The sequence below is a fragment of the Carcharhinus amblyrhynchos genome, unplaced genomic scaffold (assembly GCF_965287045.1).
Source record: "Carcharhinus amblyrhynchos unplaced genomic scaffold, sCarAmb.v2.hapA chromosome_1311, whole genome shotgun sequence".
Taxonomy (NCBI): Eukaryota; Metazoa; Chordata; class Chondrichthyes; order Carcharhiniformes; family Carcharhinidae; genus Carcharhinus; species Carcharhinus amblyrhynchos.
Window position 1 is genome coordinate 3,019 of NW_027651051.1, and position 19,482 is coordinate 22,500.

At 53.6% G+C, this 19,482-nt stretch overlaps 1 protein-coding gene across 1 annotated transcript in view; it reads right to left on the reverse strand.

Moving 5' to 3' along the window:
* Positions 1-586: 586 nt before the first annotated feature.
* Positions 587-19,482, reverse strand: part of LOC145340703 (myotubularin-related protein 10-B-like) — a 22,465-nt gene continuing 3,569 nt past the window's right edge. Inside the window, exons 2-16 of the mRNA XM_080185167.1 lie at positions 18,915-18,975; positions 16,513-16,649; positions 14,906-14,978; positions 13,022-13,152; positions 11,673-11,763; positions 11,292-11,442; positions 9,865-9,952; positions 9,696-9,781; positions 8,499-8,623; positions 8,273-8,351; positions 7,985-8,055; positions 5,820-5,992; positions 3,017-3,187; positions 2,060-2,323; positions 587-1,168 (exon numbers count right to left, since the gene is read on the reverse strand). Coding sequence (XP_080041293.1) covers positions 683-1,168; positions 2,060-2,323; positions 3,017-3,187; positions 5,820-5,992; positions 7,985-8,055; positions 8,273-8,351; positions 8,499-8,623; positions 9,696-9,781; positions 9,865-9,952; positions 11,292-11,442; positions 11,673-11,763; positions 13,022-13,152; positions 14,906-14,978; positions 16,513-16,649; positions 18,915-18,975 — 2,187 coding nt within the window. The 3' untranslated portion in view covers positions 587-682. The remainder of the gene's footprint in view (positions 1,169-2,059; positions 2,324-3,016; positions 3,188-5,819; positions 5,993-7,984; positions 8,056-8,272; positions 8,352-8,498; positions 8,624-9,695; positions 9,782-9,864; positions 9,953-11,291; positions 11,443-11,672; positions 11,764-13,021; positions 13,153-14,905; positions 14,979-16,512; positions 16,650-18,914; positions 18,976-19,482) is intronic.

Below are 19,482 nucleotides of genomic sequence, written 5' to 3' on the forward strand. Positions count from 1 at the left end.
CCCAGAAACAACTGGTTTCCAGGCGACGGGCTGGGGGAGGGACAAATCACACTTTGCTGATGAAGGCTGTAAAGATGGAAGGCTCCCCCTCTCCGGGACTGGACACCACCACCCTTCTCCGGGACTGGACGCCACCCCCCAGCCACCCCAGGGGCAGGGATCAGTGAGGGGGTCCGGGGTCACTTCCTGGGATCAGCAAGGGGTCAGGGATCAATGAGGGGGTCAGGGGTCACTTCCTGGGGTCAGTGAGACAGTCAGGGATCAGCGAGGGGGTCCGGGGTCAGTTCCTGGGGTCAGCGAGGGGGTCAGGGATCAATGAGGGGGTCAGGGGTCACTTCCTGGGGTCAGTGAGACAGTCAGGGATCAGTGAGGGGGTCCGGGGTCACTTCCTGGGATCAGCAAGGGGTCAGGGATCAATGAGGGGGTCAGGGGTCACTTCCTGGGGTCAGTGAGACAGTCAGGGATCAGCGAGGGGGTCTGGGGTCAGTTCCTGGGGTCAGCGAGGGGGTCAGGGATCAGAGAGGGGGTCCGGGGTCAGCGAGGGGGTCAGGGATCAGCGAGGGGGTCCGGGTCAGGGATCAGCTCCCGGAGTCAGCAAGGGGGTCAGGGATCAGTGAGGGGGTCCGGGATCAGGGACCAGTGAGGGTGTCCAGGGTCAGTTCCTGGGGTCACTGGTGGAGGGTTATAATGTGGCACTGCTCAGCATGGTGGTGAAGGAAGTCTCCATGGTGTCACTGCCATTCGAGCAGACTGGGCTAGGGGGCTGGGTAAGGTGGTTGCCCTGGTGGTCCAGGCCATTGGTGGCCGTGTTCTGCCGGTCAGCCTCCTGCCTCAGCCTCCGCTCCAGCCAGTGGACCTGAGAGGTCAGTGCGGTCAGCAAGTTGTACGCAGCCTCAAACCCCACCTCCAGTGGCCAGCGCAGGTAGCAGCCCTTCCACAGCCGGATGCCGGGAGCCGGGATGGGAGGGAGGGGGAGGCTGGCAGGGTCCAGGGACGGTGATAATGGAATCCTCTGCGGCTGTTCCAGCTCCAGCAGACTCTCCAGCGACTGGCTCAACCGACTGAGTTTCTTTGACACGGACACGTTCTTCCAGGGCAGGAGCTGGGGCTGAACCAGGAGAACTCCCCTGGTCAAATGATACACCGTCCGCGGCAACGGAAACTCCCCCTGCAAAACAGATCAGCAATAAACCCAGGGATCACTGGACAGTGATCAGGAGCAGGAACCCTGGCTGATTTCCCCCCTCTCTCTAACCCAGGGATCACTGGACAGTGATCAGGAGCAGGAACCCTGGCTGATTTCCCCCCTCTCTCTCTATCCCAGGGATCACTGGACAGTGATCAGGAGCAGGAACCCTGGCTGATTTCCCCTCTCTCTCTCTCTAACCCAGGGGTCTCTGGACAGTGATCAGGAGCAGGAACCCTGGCTGATTTCCCCTCTCTCTCTCTAACCCAGGGATCACTGGACAGTGATCAGGAGCAGGAACCCTGGCTGATTTCCTCTCTCTCCCTCTAACTCAGGGATCACTGAACAGTGATCAGGAGCAGGAACCCTGGCTGATTTCCCCTCTCTCTCTCTAACTCAGGGATCACTGAACAGTGATCAGGAGCAGGAACCCTGGCTGATTTCCCCTCTCTCTAACCCAGGGATCACTGGACAGTGATCAGGAGCAGGAACCCTGGCTGATTTCCCCTCTCTCTCTAACCCAGGGATCACTGGACAGTGATCAGGAGCAGGAACCCTGGCTGATTTCCCCTCTCTCTAACCCAGGGATCACTGGACAGCGATCAGGAGCAGGAACCCTGGCTGATTTCCCCTCTCTCTCTCTAACCCAGGGATCACTGGACAGTGATCAGGAGCAGGAACCCTGGCTGATTTCCCCTCTCTCTCTAACCCAGGGATCACTGGACAGTGATCAGGAACCCTGGCTGATTTCCCCTCTCTCTCTCTCTAACCCAGGGATCACTGGACAGTGATCAGGAGCAGGAACCCTGGCTGATTTCCCCTCTCTCTCTAACCCAGGGGTCACTGGACAGTGATTCTCTCTCAGATACTCACCTTGTCAGTGTTGCTGTGTGCAGAGGTCCCATTCTGGGCCAGGAGTTGGGCGTCACTGCTGTACAAGGCACTTCGGAATAACACCTGGTGCTCCAATGGGAATTGGAGTGACCAGTCCCAGACTGAGGGCAGTGGGCAGTTCCTCTCCTCTCGAGTGAAGAAACCTCCCTTCAGGACCACCTGCTCATCCCGGGGGGTACTGCGAGAGCGTGGCCAGCTATTGGTGTAGGGAGTCACACGTACCCTGACATCAGTGGCGAGAGACTGGGGGGGGTGGAGAGAGAGAGACAGAATGAGTGAGACAGGGAGAGGACCGTACACAATCCATACGGGGAGGTGAGGTGGAGAGAGGGAACAGGGCAGAGCAGTGAGGGTTTATTTTAAGTTGAAAGTTTATTTATTATTAGTCACAAGTAGGCTTACATTAACACTGCAATGATGTTACTGTGAAAATCCCCCAGTTGCCACACTCTGACACTTGTTCGGGTAACACCGAGGAAGAATTTAGCATGACCAATGCACCCGAACCTGCATGTCTTTCAGACTGTGGGAGGGAACTGGAGCATAGAATCCTTCAGTGCAGAAGGAGGCCATTCAGCCCATTGGGTCTGCACCAAACACAATCTCACCCAGGCCCTATCCCCAAAACCCCATGCACTTATCCGAGCTAGTGCCCCTGACACTAAGGGGCACTTTATCATGGCCAATCAACCTAACCCACATCTGTTGCGGGCAGTGGGAGGAAACTGGAGCACCCGGAGGAAACCCACACAGACACGGGGAGAACATACAGATTCCACACAGATAGTGACTCGAGCTTGGAACCGAGATCCCTGGCTGGGGCGGGGGAGGGTTCATGGTGAGAAGACACACACACACACACACACACACACACCAGGGCAGATGGCAAGCAGCAGGAGGGGATACACATCACAGGAGACTGGATGATAGCCATACCTGTTGTGCATAAGCCCGCTCGCGCGGGCAGTTGAAGAGGAAATTGCGGAAGAGCAGTATGTGGGTACTGTCACGTATCGCCAACAGGTAAGTCTCTGTGAATTCAAACAGCACTGGGTAATGCTCCAACAGTTCCCAAACACAGTCGAGGAACAGCAGGAATACAGCAGACTGCAAAACAGGACAAGTCAACAGTTAGAGAGAGCTTCAATCCGGACTCTCAGCATTCAGATATCAAACACTCCCAGGACAGGTACAGCACGGGGTTAGATACAGAGTAAAGCTCCCTCCACACTGTCCCCATCAAACACTCCCAGGACAGGTACAGCACGGGGTTAGATACAGAGTAAAGCTCCCTCTACACTGTCCCCCCCATCAAACACTCCCAGGACAGGTACAGCACGGGGTTAGATACAGAGTAAAGCTCCCTCTACACTGTCCCCCCCATCAAACACTCCCAGGACAGGTACAGCACGGGGTTAGATACAGAGTAAAGCTCCCTCTACACTGTCCCCCCATCAAACACTCCCAGGACAGGTACAGTACGGGGTTAGATACAGAGTAAAGCTCCCTCTACACTGTCCCCCCCATCAAACACTCCCAGGACAGGTACAGCACAGGGTTAGATACAGAGTAAAGCTCCCTCTACACTGTCCCCCCCATCAAACACTCCCAGGACAGGTACAGCACAGGGTTAGATACAGAGTAAAGCTCCCTCTACACTGTCCCCATCAAACACTCCCAGGACAGGTACAGCACGGGGTTAGATACAGAGTAAAGCTCCCTCTACACTGTCCCCCCCATCAAACACTCCCAGGACAGGTACAGCTCGGGGTTAGATACAGAGTAAAGCTCCCTCTACACTGTCCCCCCATCAAACACTCCCAGGACAGGTACAGCTCGGGGTTAGATACAGAGTAAAGCTCCCTCTATTACTCTAGATACAGAGTAAAGCTCCCTTTGTTTAAGAAGGGGAACAGAGACTTCCCCAGGAATTATAGACCGGTGAGTCTCACTTCTGTTGTGGGCAAGGTTTTCGAAAAAAATTATTCGGGATAGGATTTATAGTTATTTGGAGAGTAATGAATTGATTGGAGACAGTCAGCATGGTTTTGTGGCGGGTAGGTCGTGCCTTACTAACCTTATTGAGTTTTTTGAGAAAGTGACCAAAGAGGTGGATGGGGGTAAGGCAGTGGACGTGGTGTATATGGATTTTAGTAAGGCGTTTGATAAGGTTCACCATGGTAGGCTTCTGCAGAAAATGCAGATGTATGGGATTGGGGGTGATCTAGGGAATTGGATCAGGAATTGGCTAGCGGATAGGAGACAGAGGGTGGTGGTTGATGGTAATTATTCATCATGGAGTTCGGTTTTGAGTGGTGTGCCTCAGGGATCTGTTTTGGGGCCACTGCTGTTTGTAATTTTTATTAATGATCTGGATGAGGGTATAGTTGGGTGGATTAGTAAGTTTGCTGATGACACCAAAGTTGGAGGTGTGGTAGATAGTGATGTAGGGTGTCATAGTTTGCAGGAAGACTTAGACAGGTTGCAGAGCTGGGCCGAGAGGTGGCGGATGGAGTTTAATGCGGAGAAGTGTGAGGTAATTCACTTTGGTAGGAATAACAGATGTGTCGAGTATAGGGCTAACGGGAGGACTTTGAATAGTGTGGATGAGCAGAGGGATCTAGGTGTATGTGTACATAGATCCCTGAAAGTTGGGAGTCAAGTAGATAAGGTTGTTAAGAAGGCATACGGTGTCTTGGCGTTTATTGGTAGGGGGATTGAATTTAGGAGTCGCAGCGTCATGTTGCAACTGTACACAACTCTGGTGCGGCCGCACTTGGAGTACCGTGTGCAGTTCTGGTCCCCACATTACAGGAAGGATGTGGAGGCTTTGGAGAGGGTGCAGAGGAGGTTTACCAGGATGTTGCCTGGTATGGAGGGAAGGTCCTATGAGGAGAGACTGAGGGATTTGGGGTTGTTTTCGCTGGAAAGAAGGCGGCTAAGAGGGGATCTTATTGAAACATATAAGATGATTAGAGGTTTAGATAGGGTGGACAGTGATAGCCTTTTTCCTCTGATGGAGAAATCTAGCACGAGGGGGCATGGCTTTAAATTAAGGGGTGGTAGTTATAGGACAGATGTCAGGGGTAGGTTCTTTACCCAGAGGGTGGTGAGGGATTGGAATGCCCTGCCTGCTGCAGTTGTAAATGCGCCTAGTTTGGGGGCGTTTAAGAGATCCGTGGATAGGTTTATGGACGAGAAGGGATTGGTTTAGGTTAGTGGGTCATTGTTTTGTAACTGGTCGGCGCAACATCGTGGGCCGAAGGGCCTGTTCTGCGCTGTAATGTTCTATGTTCTCTACACTGTCCCCCCATCAAACATTCCCAGGACAGGTACAGCACAGGGTTGGATACAGAGTAAAGCTCCCTCTACACTGTCCCCATCAAACACTCCCAGGACAGGTACAGCACGGGGTTAGATACAGAGTAAAGCTCCCTCTACACTGTCCCCCCATCAAACACTCCCAGGACAGGTACAGCACAGGGTTGGATACAGAGTAAAGCTCCCTCTACACTGTCCCCATCAAACACTCCCAGGACAGGTACAGCACAGGGTTCGATACAGAGTAAAGCTCCCTCTACACTGTCCCCCATCAAACACTCCCAGGACAGGGACAGCACGGGGTTAGATACAGAGTAAAGCTCTGGAGTGCTGGTGATGTGGATTATTGGGTGGTTCAGGATTCCCCATTGTTGAAAGGGAGTGTGGATTTACAGTCTGGACACTGTGCGACCCTCACCTCCTCCTTGTCAGTTCTCCGTAGCCGGTTGAAGCGGTCACTGAAGCGATGTCCAGCCTCCACCCATTCTTTCTGGATCAAACTCTGAAAGCCCTGCATGGTTCTGCAGTAAGGGTCCAATATCACCTGGACCAGTGAGGACACAAGACATGCAAGGTCACGGTCATCTGTCTCTGTGGGGACAACACATACAGAGCCAATTGTTAGACAGACAGGTTGGGGAAGTACTCCCAATAGCCACACTTCAGGAGAGGAGGGAGACCCTGTACCCCAGTGAGAGTCGGCACCTTCAGGAGAGGGAGGGGAACCCTGTACCCCAGTGAGAGTCAGCACCTTCAGGAGAGGAGGGGGATCCTGTACCCCAGTGAGAGTCAGCACCTTCAGGAGAGGAGAGGGACCCTGTACCCCAGTGAGAGTCAGCACCTTCAGGAGAGGAGGGGGAGACCCTGTACCCCAGTGAGAGTCAGCACCTTCAGGAGAGGAGGGGGATCCTGTACCCCAGTGAGAGTCAGCACCTTCAGGAGAGGAGGGAGACCCTGTACCCCAGTGAGAGTCAGCACCTTCAGGAGAGGAGGGAGACCCTGTACCCCAGTGAGAGTCAGCACCTTCAGGAGAGGAGGGGGGACCCTATACCCCAGTGAGAGTCAGCACCTTCAGGAGAGGAGGGGGGACCCTATACCCCAGTGAGAGTCAGCACCTTCAGGAGAGGAGGGGGACCCTGTACCCCAGTGAGAGTCAGCACCTTCAGGAGAGGAGGGGGGACCCTATACCCCAGTGAGAGTCAGCACCTTCAGGAGAGGAGGGGGGACCCTGTACCCCAGTGAGAGTCAGCACCTTCAGGACAGGAGGGAGACCCTGTACCCCAGTGAGAGTCAGCACCTTCAGGAGAGGAGGGAGACCCTGTACCCCAGTGAGAGTCAGCACCTTCAGGGGAGGAGGGAGACCCTGTACCCCAGTGAGAGTCAGCACCTTCAGGAGAGGAGGGGGGACCCTGTACCCCAGTGAGAGTCAGCACCTTCAGGAGAGGAGGGAGACCCTGTACCCCAGTGAGAGTCAGCACCTTCAGGAGAGGAGGGGGGACCCTGTACCCCAGTGAGAGTCAGCACCTTCAGGAGAGGAGGGAGACCCTGTACTCCAGTGAGAGTCAGCACCTTCAGGAGAGGAGGGAGACCCTGTACTCCAGTGAGAGTCAGCACCTTCAGGAGAGGAGGGGGACCCTGTACCCCAGTGAGAGTCAGCACCTTCAGGAGAGGAGGGGGGACCCTGTACCCCAGTGAGAGTCAGCACCTTCAGGAGAGGAGGGGAGACCCTGTACCCCAGTGAGAGTCAGCACCTTCAGGAGAGGAGGGAGACCCTGTACCCCAGTGAGAGTCAGCACCTTCAGGAGAGGAGGGGAGACCCTGTACCCCAGTGAGAGTCAGCACCTTCAGGAGAGGGGGGGAGACCCTGTACCCCAGTGAGAGTCAGCACCTTCAGGAGAGGGAGAGAGACCCTGTACCCCAGTGAGAGTCAGCACCTTCAGGAGAGGAGGGAGACCCTGTACCCCAGTGAGAGTCAGCACCTTCAGGAGAGGAGGGGGATCCTGTACCCCAGTGAGAGTCAGCACCTTCAGGAGAGGAGGGGGGACCCTGTACCCCAGTGAGAGTCAGCACCTTCAGGAGAGGAGGGAGACCCTGTACCCCAGTGAGAGTCAGCACCTTCAGGAGAGGAGGGAGACCCTGTACCCCAGTGAGAGTCAGCACCTTCAGGAGAGGAGGGGAGACCCTGTACCCCAGTGAGAGTCAGCACCTTCAGGAGAGGAGGGGAGACCCTGTACCCCAGTGAGAGTCAGCACCTTCAGGAGAGGAGGGGGGACCCTGTACCCCAGTGAGAGTCAGCACCTTCAGGAGAGGAGGGAGACCCTGTACCCCAGTGAGAGTCAGCACCTTCAGGAGAGGAGGGGGACCCTGTACCCCAGTGAGAGTCAGCACCTTCAGGAGAGGAGGGAGACCCTGTACCCCAGTGAGAGTCAGCACCTTCAGGAGAGGGAGAGAGACCCTGTACCCCAGTGAGAGTCAGCACCTTCAGGAGAGGAGGGGACATGTACTGTGGGGATGTTCGGTTTGTTTTTGGGAGTTGAAGTTGTCAGATGGATGAAGGTTTGTGGATGTTATGATGGTCCTTACCCTGCAGGGTGACTGTCAGACACTGGTTACTGAGCAGTGAAGAGACCTCACTCGCTTTCTTCAGACACAGCCTGGTGTGAGGGAGCAGAGAGAGAGACAGGATGTGTCAGCATCAAAAACCAGCAACACCTATACCGAGCATTTCCGCCCCCAAATCTGGACACAACCCAACAACACAGACACACAGACACACAGACACACAGACACACAGACACACAGACACACAGACACACAGACACATCCAAGTCACTGAAGTTTGTGCCCTGTCACCAGCCCAGGCTGATGTACCTCACACACTCCAGCCAGCGGGTCCCCTCCAGTGTCGAGAGCCACTTCTCATCAGCATCCCTGAATGGACTGGCATTCTCTGTAACACACAAAGTCCCGCAATGAAACAGAGCACAAAGGAGCAAGGTCCTGGGGAGAGAGGAGGGCGGTCGGTCGGTCAGTGGGGGGGGGGGGGGGGGGGGAGGGAGGAGGGCGGGAGGGTGGTCGGGCGGGGAGGGGATCTCACCGTAGCAGCAGAGATGCTTCAGTCTGTTGTAAGCCAGCTGGATTTCCGCTGGAGTTGGGAGTTCATCGGCCAGGTCCACAATCACCAGTTTACTCTGCCCTCCAAACAGCAACTGCTCCAGCTTACTGCACAACAAAAACCCTGTCACTAAACACAGTTTCACGTCAAAAAATATCACCTATCCAGTGGCATAAAACCCGCCCTGGGAGTGTTTGATGGGGACAGTGTAGAGGGAGCTTTACTCTGTATCTAACCCTGTGCTGTACCTGTCCTGGGAGTGTTTGATGGGGGGACAGTGTAGAGGGAGCTTTACTCTGTATCTAACCCCGTGCTGTACCTGTCCTGGGAGTGTTTGATGGGGACAGTGTAGAGGGAGCTTTACTCTGTATCTAACCCCGTGCTGTACCTGTCCTGGGAGTGTTTGATGGGGACAGTGTAGAGGGAGCTTTACTCTGTATCCAACCCTGTGCTGTACCTGTCCTGGGAGTGTTTGATGGGGGGACAGTGTAGAGGGAGCTTTACTCTGTATCTAACCCCGTGCTGTACCTGTCCTGGGAGTGTTTGATGGGGACAGTGTAGAGGGAGCTTTACTCTGTATCCAACCCTGTGCTGTACCTGTCCTGGGAGTGTTTGATGGGGGGACAGTGTAGAGGGAGCTTTACTCTGTATCTAACCCCGTGCTGTACCTGTCCCAGGAGTGTTTGATGGGGGGGGGACAGTGTAGAGGGAGCTTTACTCTGTATCTAACCCTGTGCTGTACCTGTCCTGGGAGTGTTTGATGGGGGGGACAGTGTAGAGGGAGCTTTACTCTGTATCTAACCCTGTGCTGTACCTGTCCTGGGAGTGTTTGATGGGGGGGACAGTGTAGAGGGAGCTTTACTCTGTATCTAACCCTGTGCTGTACCTGTCCTGGGAGTGTTTGATGGGGGGGACAGTGTAGAGGGAGCTTTACTCTGTATCTAACCCCGTGCTGTACCTGTCCTGGGAGTGTTTGATGGGGGGGACAGTGTAGAGGGAGCTTTACTCTGTATCTAACCCCGTGCTGTACCTGTCCTGGGAGTGTTTGATGGGGGGACAGTGTAGAGGGAGCTTTACTCTGTATCTAACCCCGTGCTGTACCTGTCCTGGGAGTGTTTGATGGTGGGGACAGTGTAGAGGGAGATTTAATCTGTACACAGTTGATGAGCCAGCTCTTACCTTAATCCATCTCTCTGTGTGTATGCATTACTCTGGAAGTTACTCATTCTCAGCAGGTCACTCCCTCCATGGTGCCAATGCCATCGCTGCCAAGTTAAATGGAACCCGTTAGCACCAGAGAAATCACAAACACATCTCCCCAATTTACAGACACGTAGAAAGTACTCACCGGAATCCTACCCTCATTGAAATATGCACAAGCTCTCTTAACATCCAGGTCTAGAACCTTCCGTGGAACCACCAGAAACTTAGAGAGGCTGCAGACAAAACAAGAAGAAAATTAGCTGTTGGTGTTGGGGTACAGTACTAGTGGGGGACAGGTCTGTCACTGTATAACTCTGGGGTACAGTACTGGTGGGGACGGGTCTGTCGCTGTATAACACTGGGGTACAGTACTGGTGGGGACGGGTCTGTCACTGTATAACACTGGGGTACAGTACTGGTGGGGGCAGGTCTGTCGCTGTATAACACTGGGGTACAGTACTGGTGGGGGACGGGTCTGTCTCTGTATAACACTGGGGTACAGTACTGGTGGGGATGGGTCTGTCGCTGTATAACACTGGGGTACAGTACTGGTGGGGGACAGGTCTGTCTCTGTATAACACTGGGGTACAGTACTGGTGGGGATGGGTCTGTCGCTGTATAACACTGGGGTACAGTACTGGTGGGGACGGGTCTGTCGCTGTATAACACTGGGGTACAGTACTGGTGGGGACGGGTCTGTCACTGTATAACACTGGGGTACAGTACTGGTGGGGGCGGGTCTGTCACTGTATAACACTGGGGTACAGTACTGGTGGGGATGGGTCTGTCGCTGTATAACACTGGGGTACAGTACTGGTGGGGTACGGGTCTGTCACTGTATAACACTGGGGTACAGTACTGGTGGGGGCAGGTCTGTCGCTGTCTAACACTGGGGTACAGTACTGGTGGGGATGGGTCTGTCTCTGTATAACACTGGGGTACAGTACTAGTGGGGGACAGGTCTGTCACTGTATAACACTGGGGTACAGTACTGGTGGGGACGGGTCTGTCACTGTATAACACTGGGGTACAGTACTGGTGGGGGCGGGTCTGTCGCTGTATAACACTGGGGTACAGTACTGGTGGGGATGGGTCTGTCGCTGTATAACACTGGGGTACAGTACTGGTGGGGGCAGGTCTGTCGCTGTCTAACACTGGGGTACAGTACTGGTGGGGATGGGTCTGTCTCTGTATAACACTGGGGTACAGTACTGGTGGGGATGGGTCTGTTGCTGTATAACACTGGGGTACGGTACTGGGGGTGCGGGTCTGTCTCTGTATAACACTGGGGTACAGTACTGGTGGGGACGGGTCTGTCTCTGTATAACACTGGGGTACGGGTCTGTCGCTGTATAACACTGGGGTACAGTACTGGTGGGGGCGGGTCTGTCGCTGTATAACACTGGGGTACAGTACTGGTGGGGGCGGGTCTGTCACTGTATAACACTGGGGTACAGTACTGGTGGGGACGGGTCTGTCTCTGTATAACACTGGGGTACGGTACTGGGGGGACGGGTCTGTCTCTGTATAACACTGGTGTACAGTACTGGGGGGATTGCTTACTGACATTACCTGGGTGACACCTCGAATCGCTCATTTGCCAGACTAACTCGCCATCCCACCGCACCCGTCCGTGACAGTTCAATCTCCCAGTCCAAGTGTGTCTCAAACATCTGCGTTGGATAAAGCTCCCCATCAGAATGTGTGTTCATCCACCTGGGATCTGTGAAGGGATGAGAGAGGTAAAGAGAGAGAGGCAGGGAAAGAAGAGAGTGGGACAACGGGGAGAAGGAGAGAGCAGGGACAGAATGCGCAGGGCGGGGGAGCATGGAAGAGGGAGAGGGACAGACCAAGAAGTTTTGTTAACATTTGCAAACACAACAGATCCAACAAACCTTTGAAATGGGAATTGATATTAAACTGTCAGAACGGATACACAACATTCAACCTCACCCAGATTGTTAGACATCTCCACAGAATACTGGAACACAAACAGATCCCGAGGACTCACTGGCTGGCAGCTCTGTGCAATCAGCGGGATTATCTGTAAAATTAAAAGAATAATCCTTACCCTGCTGAATAAACAGTGACTCTGTACAGTTACACAGTGAGTGATCCTTACCCTGCTGAATAAACAGTGACTCTGTACAGTTACACAGTGAGTGATCCTTACCCTGCTGAATAAACAGTGACTCTGTACAGTTACACAGTGAGTGATCCTTACCCTGCTGAATAAACAGTGACTCTGTACAGTTACACAGTGAGCAACCCTTACATAAGAAATAGGAGCAGGAGTAGGCCATCTAGCCACTCGAGCCTGCCCCGCCATTCACTAAGATCATGGCTGATCTCAAGTGGATCAGTTCCACTTTCCCGCTCTCTCCCCATAACCCTTAATTCCCCTTGTCTATCAAAAACCTATCTACCCGTGTCTTAAATATATTTAGCGAGGCAGCCTCCACCACTTCAAATGGGCAGAGAATTCCAAAGATTCACCACCCTTTGAGTGAAGAAGTTCCTCCTCAACTCCATTTTAAACTGTCCCCCCCTTATCTTGAGGCTGTGCCCTCTAGTCCTGCTGTCCTTTCTGAGCATGAAGAATCTCTACCTCTACCCTATCCATCCCTTTCATCATCTTATACGTCTCTATAAGATCCCCCCCTCATCCTTCTGAACTCCAACGAGTACAGACCCAGTCTATTTAGTATCCCTTCATAGTCTAACCCCCTCATCTCCCGTATCAGCCTAGTGAACCTCCTCTGCACTCCCTCCAAGGCCAAATATCCTTGTGCAAGTGCGGCGACCAAAACTGCACACAGTACTCCAGCTGCAGTCTGTACAGATGCAGCAAGATCTCCCTGCTTTTATATTCTATCCCCCTCACTATAAAGGCCAGCATCCCATTCGCCTTCTCAATCACCTGCTGCACCTGCAGGCTGGGTTTTTGCAATTCATGCACAAGGACCCCCAGGTCCCTCTGCACCTTACCCTGCTGTATAAACAGTGACTCTGTACAGTTACACAGTGAGTGATCCTTACCCTGAATAACTACCCTGTCACTGCCCACTGCACCACCCCCCCCACTGTCCGTCAATGCCAGTCCAAGTCACAGATCACCAGACTGAGTAATGACAGAGGCTGACAGACTGATCGAGGACAGGTTCTCGGTTTTGAGTCTGTCTGAGGGAGGACCCCATTTCTCAGGATTTCTGTGGATGTTGGTTTTGAAGTGGCAGGGTTCCCGGGATCACTGGGCTAACAGAGGACAGGGAGTGTGGAGTAATCCAATCAATGAGGTGTACCTCGCTCGCTCGGGCCTCCTGTTCAAACTGGAAGTGTAAGAGGCGGAAATCACAGCAGTGAATCAGGAGTTCCTGCGGCTGGAACTTCAGGCTGGAGGAGGCACTAACAACCTTCGTCCGTGAGCTGGTCCCTGCACAATACAAAATACTCAAATCAGACAGTACACACACTAGTCTGGCGCTGGGGGGCACCGAGATACAGGGAGTGGGCACACTACAGTCTGGCACGAAGGGAGCGCTGAGATACGGGGGGGGGGGGGGGGGGCACGCTTCAGTCTGGCACTGGGGGCGGGGGGCACCGAGATGCGGGAAGGGGAAGTGTGCTGACATGGGGAGGACATGCACAATAAGACAGAGGAGCAGAATGAGTCCACTCGGCCCATCGAGTCTGCTCCCCCATTCAATCATGGCTGATATTTTTCTCATCTCCATTCTCCTGCCTTTTCCCCATAACCCCTGATCCCCTTATTAATCAGGAACCTATCTATCTCTGTCTTAAAGACACTCAGTGACCCGACCTCCTCTGTGGCAAAGAGTTCCACAGATTCCCCACTCTCTGGCTGAAGGAATTCCTCCTCATCTCTGTTTTAAAGGATCGTCCCTTTAGCCTGAGGTTGTGCCCTCTGGTTCTAGTTTTTCCTGCTAGTGGAAACATCCTCTCCACGTCCACTCTATCCAGGGCCTCGCAGTATCCTGTAAGTTTCAATAAGATCCCCCCCCCATCCTTCTAAACTCCAACGAGTACAGACCCAGAGTCCTCAACCCGTTCCTCATCCGACAAGCTCTTCATTCCAGGGATCATTCTTGTGAACCTCCTCTGGACCCTTTCCAAGGCCGACACATCCTTCCTTAGATACAGGGCCACTGTACTGCTCACAGTTCTCCAAATGGGGTCTGACCAGAGCCTTATACAGCCTCAGAAGTCCATCCCTGCTCTTGTATTCTAGCCCTCTCCACATGAATGCTAACATTGCATTTTCCTTCCTAACTGCTGCCTGAACCTGCACGTTAACCTTAAGAGAATCTTGAACAATGATTCCCAAATCCCTTTGTGTTTCTGATTTCCGAAGTATTTCCCCATTTAGGAAATAGTCTCCGTCTCCATTCCTCCTTCCAAAGTGCCTCACCTCACACTTTCCCACATTGGGTAAAGAAGGGGCAGATGGAATACACTCTCCAAACCTGTCCAAGTCCTTCTGCAGCCCCCCTGCTTCCTCAATACCACCCCTGTCCCTCTACATATCTTTGTATCATCTCCAAACTCAGCAACACTGCCTTCAGTTCCTTCCTCCAAATCGTTAATGTGTATTGTGAGAAGTTGTGGTCCCAGCACTGACCCCCTGAGACACACCTCACTGGCTCCTCACTGACAGCCATCCTGAGAAAGACCCCTTTATCCCCACTCTCTGCTTTCTGCCAGTCGGCCAATCCTCTATCCACGCCAGGATCCTACCCTTAACACCCTGGGTTCTTATTTAACAGTCTCCTCTGTGGCACCTTGTCAAAGACCTTCTGGCGTGGTTCTCCTTTATTTAACTTCCTTGTTACCTGCTCAAAGAGCTCTAACAGATTTGTCAGACACGGCCTCCCCTTGACAAAGCCGTTCTGACTCACTCTGATTTTATCACACACTTTCAAATACTCAGCAATCTCACCTTAAATAATGGACTCTCCAATCTTGCCAGTGACTGCAGTTAGGCTAACAAGCCTATAATTTCCCATCTGCTGCCTCCCTCTTTTCTTAACAGGGGCAGAGGCATGGCCTGAGGCACCAGGGGTTCATACTAATTGAATAAATCTCAGAAATAGCCAGCACAAGCACAACGGGCTGAACGGCCTCTTTCCTTATGACTGTGAGTCCCCACCAATCCCTGGTTGCCTCACCTGCCACAACACGGTCAATGCACGACAAAGCCACATCGTCAGCTCCAAGTATCCGGCTCCCATTCCCGGGACCCTGCACAAGACAGACAAACATCAGGGGTGAGGGCTACAGGAGAAGACTGACCAGCATTCCCGGCAGATCGGGACTGGGATCTGGAGAGGGGATTCCCCAGGGACAGGGTTCTGGACTCGGGGCTAGGGGTGGGGTATTCCCGAGGAACAGGGTTCCAGACCTGGGATGATTCCTAAGGGACTGGGATCAGGACCCAGAACAATTCCCAGGGGACAGGGTTCCAGACTTGGGGGATTCCTGAGGAGCAGGGTTCCGGACCAGGAGGATTCCCAGGGGACAGAGTTCCAGAGCTGGGGGGGGGGAACGTTGGCTGACAATGTTCTGGAGCTGGGGGTGGGGGCAGGGAGGAATCCACGAGGGACCAGGATCAGGACCCGGGAGGATTCCCGGAGGGCAGAGTTCTGCAGCCGGGAGGGAGTGGGGGAGCAGGATTCCAGACCGGGTTGGGGGGAGATTCACGAGGGAGACAGGGTTCTGGATCCAGGATGGGTGTTGTGTACTGAGGTACACGGTAGCACAATGGTTAGCACTGCTGCCACAGAGCTCCAGGGACCCCAGTTCGATTCCCAGCTTGGGTCAGTGTCTGTGTAGAGTCTGTACATTCTCCCCGTGTCCGTGTGGGTTTCTTCCAGGTGCTCCAGTTTCCTCCCACAGTTCAAAAATGTGCAGATTAGGTGGATTGGCCATGCTAAATTGCCCCTTAGTGTCAGGGGGATTAGCAAGGTAAATATGTGGAGTTACAGGGATAGGACCTGGGTGGGATTGTTATCGGTGCAGACTCGATGGGCAAATGGCCTCCTTCTGTACAGTAGGGACTCTATGATATGGATAGAAAACTGGTTGGCAGAGGGGAAACAAATTGGCACGCAGTAACTAGTGGGGTGACACAGGGATTGGTGCTGGGACCCCAGCTATTCACAATATATATTAATGATTTAAACAAAATGTATCATCTCCAACTTTGTAGACGATACCAGGTTGGGTGGGAGGATGAACTGTGACGAGGATCCACAGATCATTCAGAATGATCTGGACAGGTTGAGTGAGTGGGCCAATCAATGACAGATACAGTATAATTTGGATAAATGTGAGGTTATTCACTTTGGAAGCAAAAACAAGGTGGCAGATTACTACCTGAATGGCTGTAAATTGGGAGAGGGGAGTGTGCAGAGGGATCTGAGTGTCCTTGTGCATCAGTTACTGAAGGTAAGCACGCAGGTGCAGCAGGCGGTAAAGAAGGCAAATGGCATGTTAGAGGATTCAGGGTAGACCATTTAGGACGGAGGTGAGGAGACATTTCTTCACCCAGAGAGTGGTGAGCCTGTGGAATTCATTACCACAGGAAGTAGTTGGTGCCAAAACATTGAATGTATTCAAGAGGTGGCTGGATATCACACTGGGGGTGAATGGGATCAAAGGTTATGGGGAGAAAGCAGGATTAGGCTATTGAGTTGGAAGACCAGCCATGATCGTAATGAACAGCAGAGCAGGCTCGAAGGGCTGAATGGCCTCCTCCTGTTCCTATGTTTCATACCTGGGGGATCCAGGTCTCGACCGGGACAAAGGCCACTCGGAAGTTTGTACATAGCAGCTTCCCTGTGATGGATTTGCGGAGTTGTTTGTACCAGAGACATTTCTTCACATTCACAGCCTCACCTTTAACCTTCTCCCCTGGAACACACAGAGTCGACAATCCAGTTAGTAAAACAAACAAACCAGCCTGAGTCAGCTGGGAACAAGGCCCTCGGCACCGACCCTCCTGCAGCGCGGCGCTCCCTCAGCACCGACCCTCCCGCAGCGCGGCGCTCCCTCGGCACCGACCCTCCCGCAGTGTAGCGCTCCCTCGGCACCGACCCTCCCGCAGCACGGCACTCCCTCGGCACCGACCCTCCCGCAGCGCGGCGCTCCCTCGGCACCGACCCTCCCGCAGCACGGCGCTCCCTCGGCACCGACCCTCCTGCAGCGCGGCGCTCCCTCAGCACCGACCCTCCCGCAGTGTAGCACTCCCTCGGCACCGACCCTCCCACAGCACGCCCCTCCCCCCCCCCCCCCGGCAACGACCCTCCCCGGCGCGCCCCCCCAGCAACGACCCTCCCGCAGCACGGCGCCCCCCCACCCCCCGGCAACGACCCTCCTGCAGCACGGCTCCCCCCTGGGCAACAACCCTCCCACAGTGTGTGGCGCTCCCTCAGCGCTGCGCTGTATGAAAACCGGTGCCTCCCTTGCTGCCTGGATGAAGCAGGGGGTCAGAAACAGTGGGATGACCTTAGAGATATCCAGGCAATCCCAGCCTGGAGCTGCTGAGCTCCACATCACACTGTGTTTAATTTGCTGCTAGCAGGTTGACGCACAGACTACTGTGGGTGCTCTGTCAAGACGCCAAGCTCCAACACAGAACTAGGGTATTTATAGACACGCAAGCTTCCAGGACATGAATTGGACAGAACCCAAAATTACTGGAAGGCGTAAATATAGAGTCGGGCAAGGCTGCGGTTGTTTCAATTAAAGAGTAACTGGTAGAGAACTGGGAGGGAACAGGCCTGTAGACCCACAGCGCTTCCTGTCCTTGCCCAGTGAGAGGGCAATGTGGTATTGGGAGGCAGACAGTGGGGCAGACAGAGACGTGCTGGACTCAGAGGCAGTGTTGCAATCTAAAAGTACAGAGAGGCGTCTGAAATACGGAATGAGTCAGAGAGAGACAGGAGGCGAATGGTAGCTCAATGCCGGGGACTGCATTTCAGAACAGGGTCCCTTTCTAAACCACAGTCACTATCTCTCTCTCTCACCCCCCTTTTCCCCTCACCATCTTGCTACCCCAATCTCTGAACACTGGAACTCCCCTCTGAGCTTGCAGCAGGAGCTGTTCCCAGACAGAGGAACAGCCCTTCAAGGATGACCAGGGACAAGGGAGGTGGACACTCCAGAGCCCTGGCTCGATCTGAGCCCAATCCATCACACAAACCAGCCTCCCACCCACTGACTCTGTCCACACTTCCCGCTGCCTTGGGAAAAGCATCCGGCATAATTAAGGGCCCCGCGCATCCCAGAAATTCTCTCTTCCACCTTCTTCCGTTGGGAAAAAGATACAAAAGTCTGAGATCACGTATCAATCGACAGGGTGGCACAGTGGGTTAGCACTGCTGCCTCACAGTGCCAAGGACTTGGGTTCGATTCCTGGCTTAGGTCACTGTCTGTGCGGAGTCTGCACGTTCTCCCCGTGTCTGTGTGGGTTCCCTCCGGGTGCTCCGGTTTCCTCCCACACTCCAAAGGTGTGTGGGTTAGGTGGATGGGCCGTACTAAATTGCTCCTTAGTGTCAGGGGGACTAGCTAGGGTAAACAGGTGGGATTATGGTCAGTCCAGACTCGATAAGGTGAATGGCCTCCCTCTGCACTGTAGGGATTCTATTCTAAAAACAGCTTCTTCCCTGCTGCTGTCAGACTTTTGAATGGACCTACCTCACATTAAGCTGATCTTTCTCTACACCCTAGCTATGACTGTAACACTGCATTCTGCACCCTCTCCTTTCCTTCTCTATGAACAGTATGCTTTGTCCGTACAGCGCACAAGAAACAATACTTTTAAAATTATTTATTAGTGTTACAAGTAAGGCTTACATTAACATTGCAATGAAGTTACTGTGAAAATCCCCTAGTCACCACACTCCGGCGCCTGTTCGGGTACACAGAGAATTTAGCACGGCCAATGCACCCTAACCAGCATGTCTTTCAGACTGTGGGAAGAAACCAGAGCAGAAACCCACGCAGACATGGGGAGAATGTGCAAACCCCACACAGACAGTGACCCAAGTCGGGAATCGAACTGGAGTCCCTGGGGCTGTGAGGCAGCAGTGCTAACCCACCGTGTCACCCATTCAGTATCTCAGTACGTGTGACAATAATAAATGGAATTGAATCAGATGGCGGCTCTGTGCTTACCGGGCAGTAACTTCACCCCCACCACTCGGTCCATCATCTCAAAGGAGGAAGGTGCTGGCTCCTAGAATAAAACACACCACATTCTCCATCAGATACTGAGGCACCAGACACCCAGACACACACACACACACACACAAGTGTTACCGGGTGACTGATGGGACTATGTCAGGATTCAGCACAGACAATAACCTGTCACGCAGTCTCCAGCCCCTGCCGGAGAGGGAGAAACAGGCTGCAACTCACACACACACACACATCTGAAGTTAAAATCCAAAACATGCCGTGATCCCTCAAGATTTAATAATCAGCAACAGACTAAACAAAGCTGCAATTCACAGGCACTGGATGACATCACCAAGCAACGGGAGAGCGAGGAATAACTGTCTCTCACACACACACACACACCCAGACATACCCCCCACCCAGACACACCCACACATACCCCCCAACCCAGACACACACACACACACACCCAGACATACCCCCCCCAACCCAGACACACACACACACACATACCCCCCCCAACCCAGACACACACACACCCACACATACCCCCCCCCAACCCAGA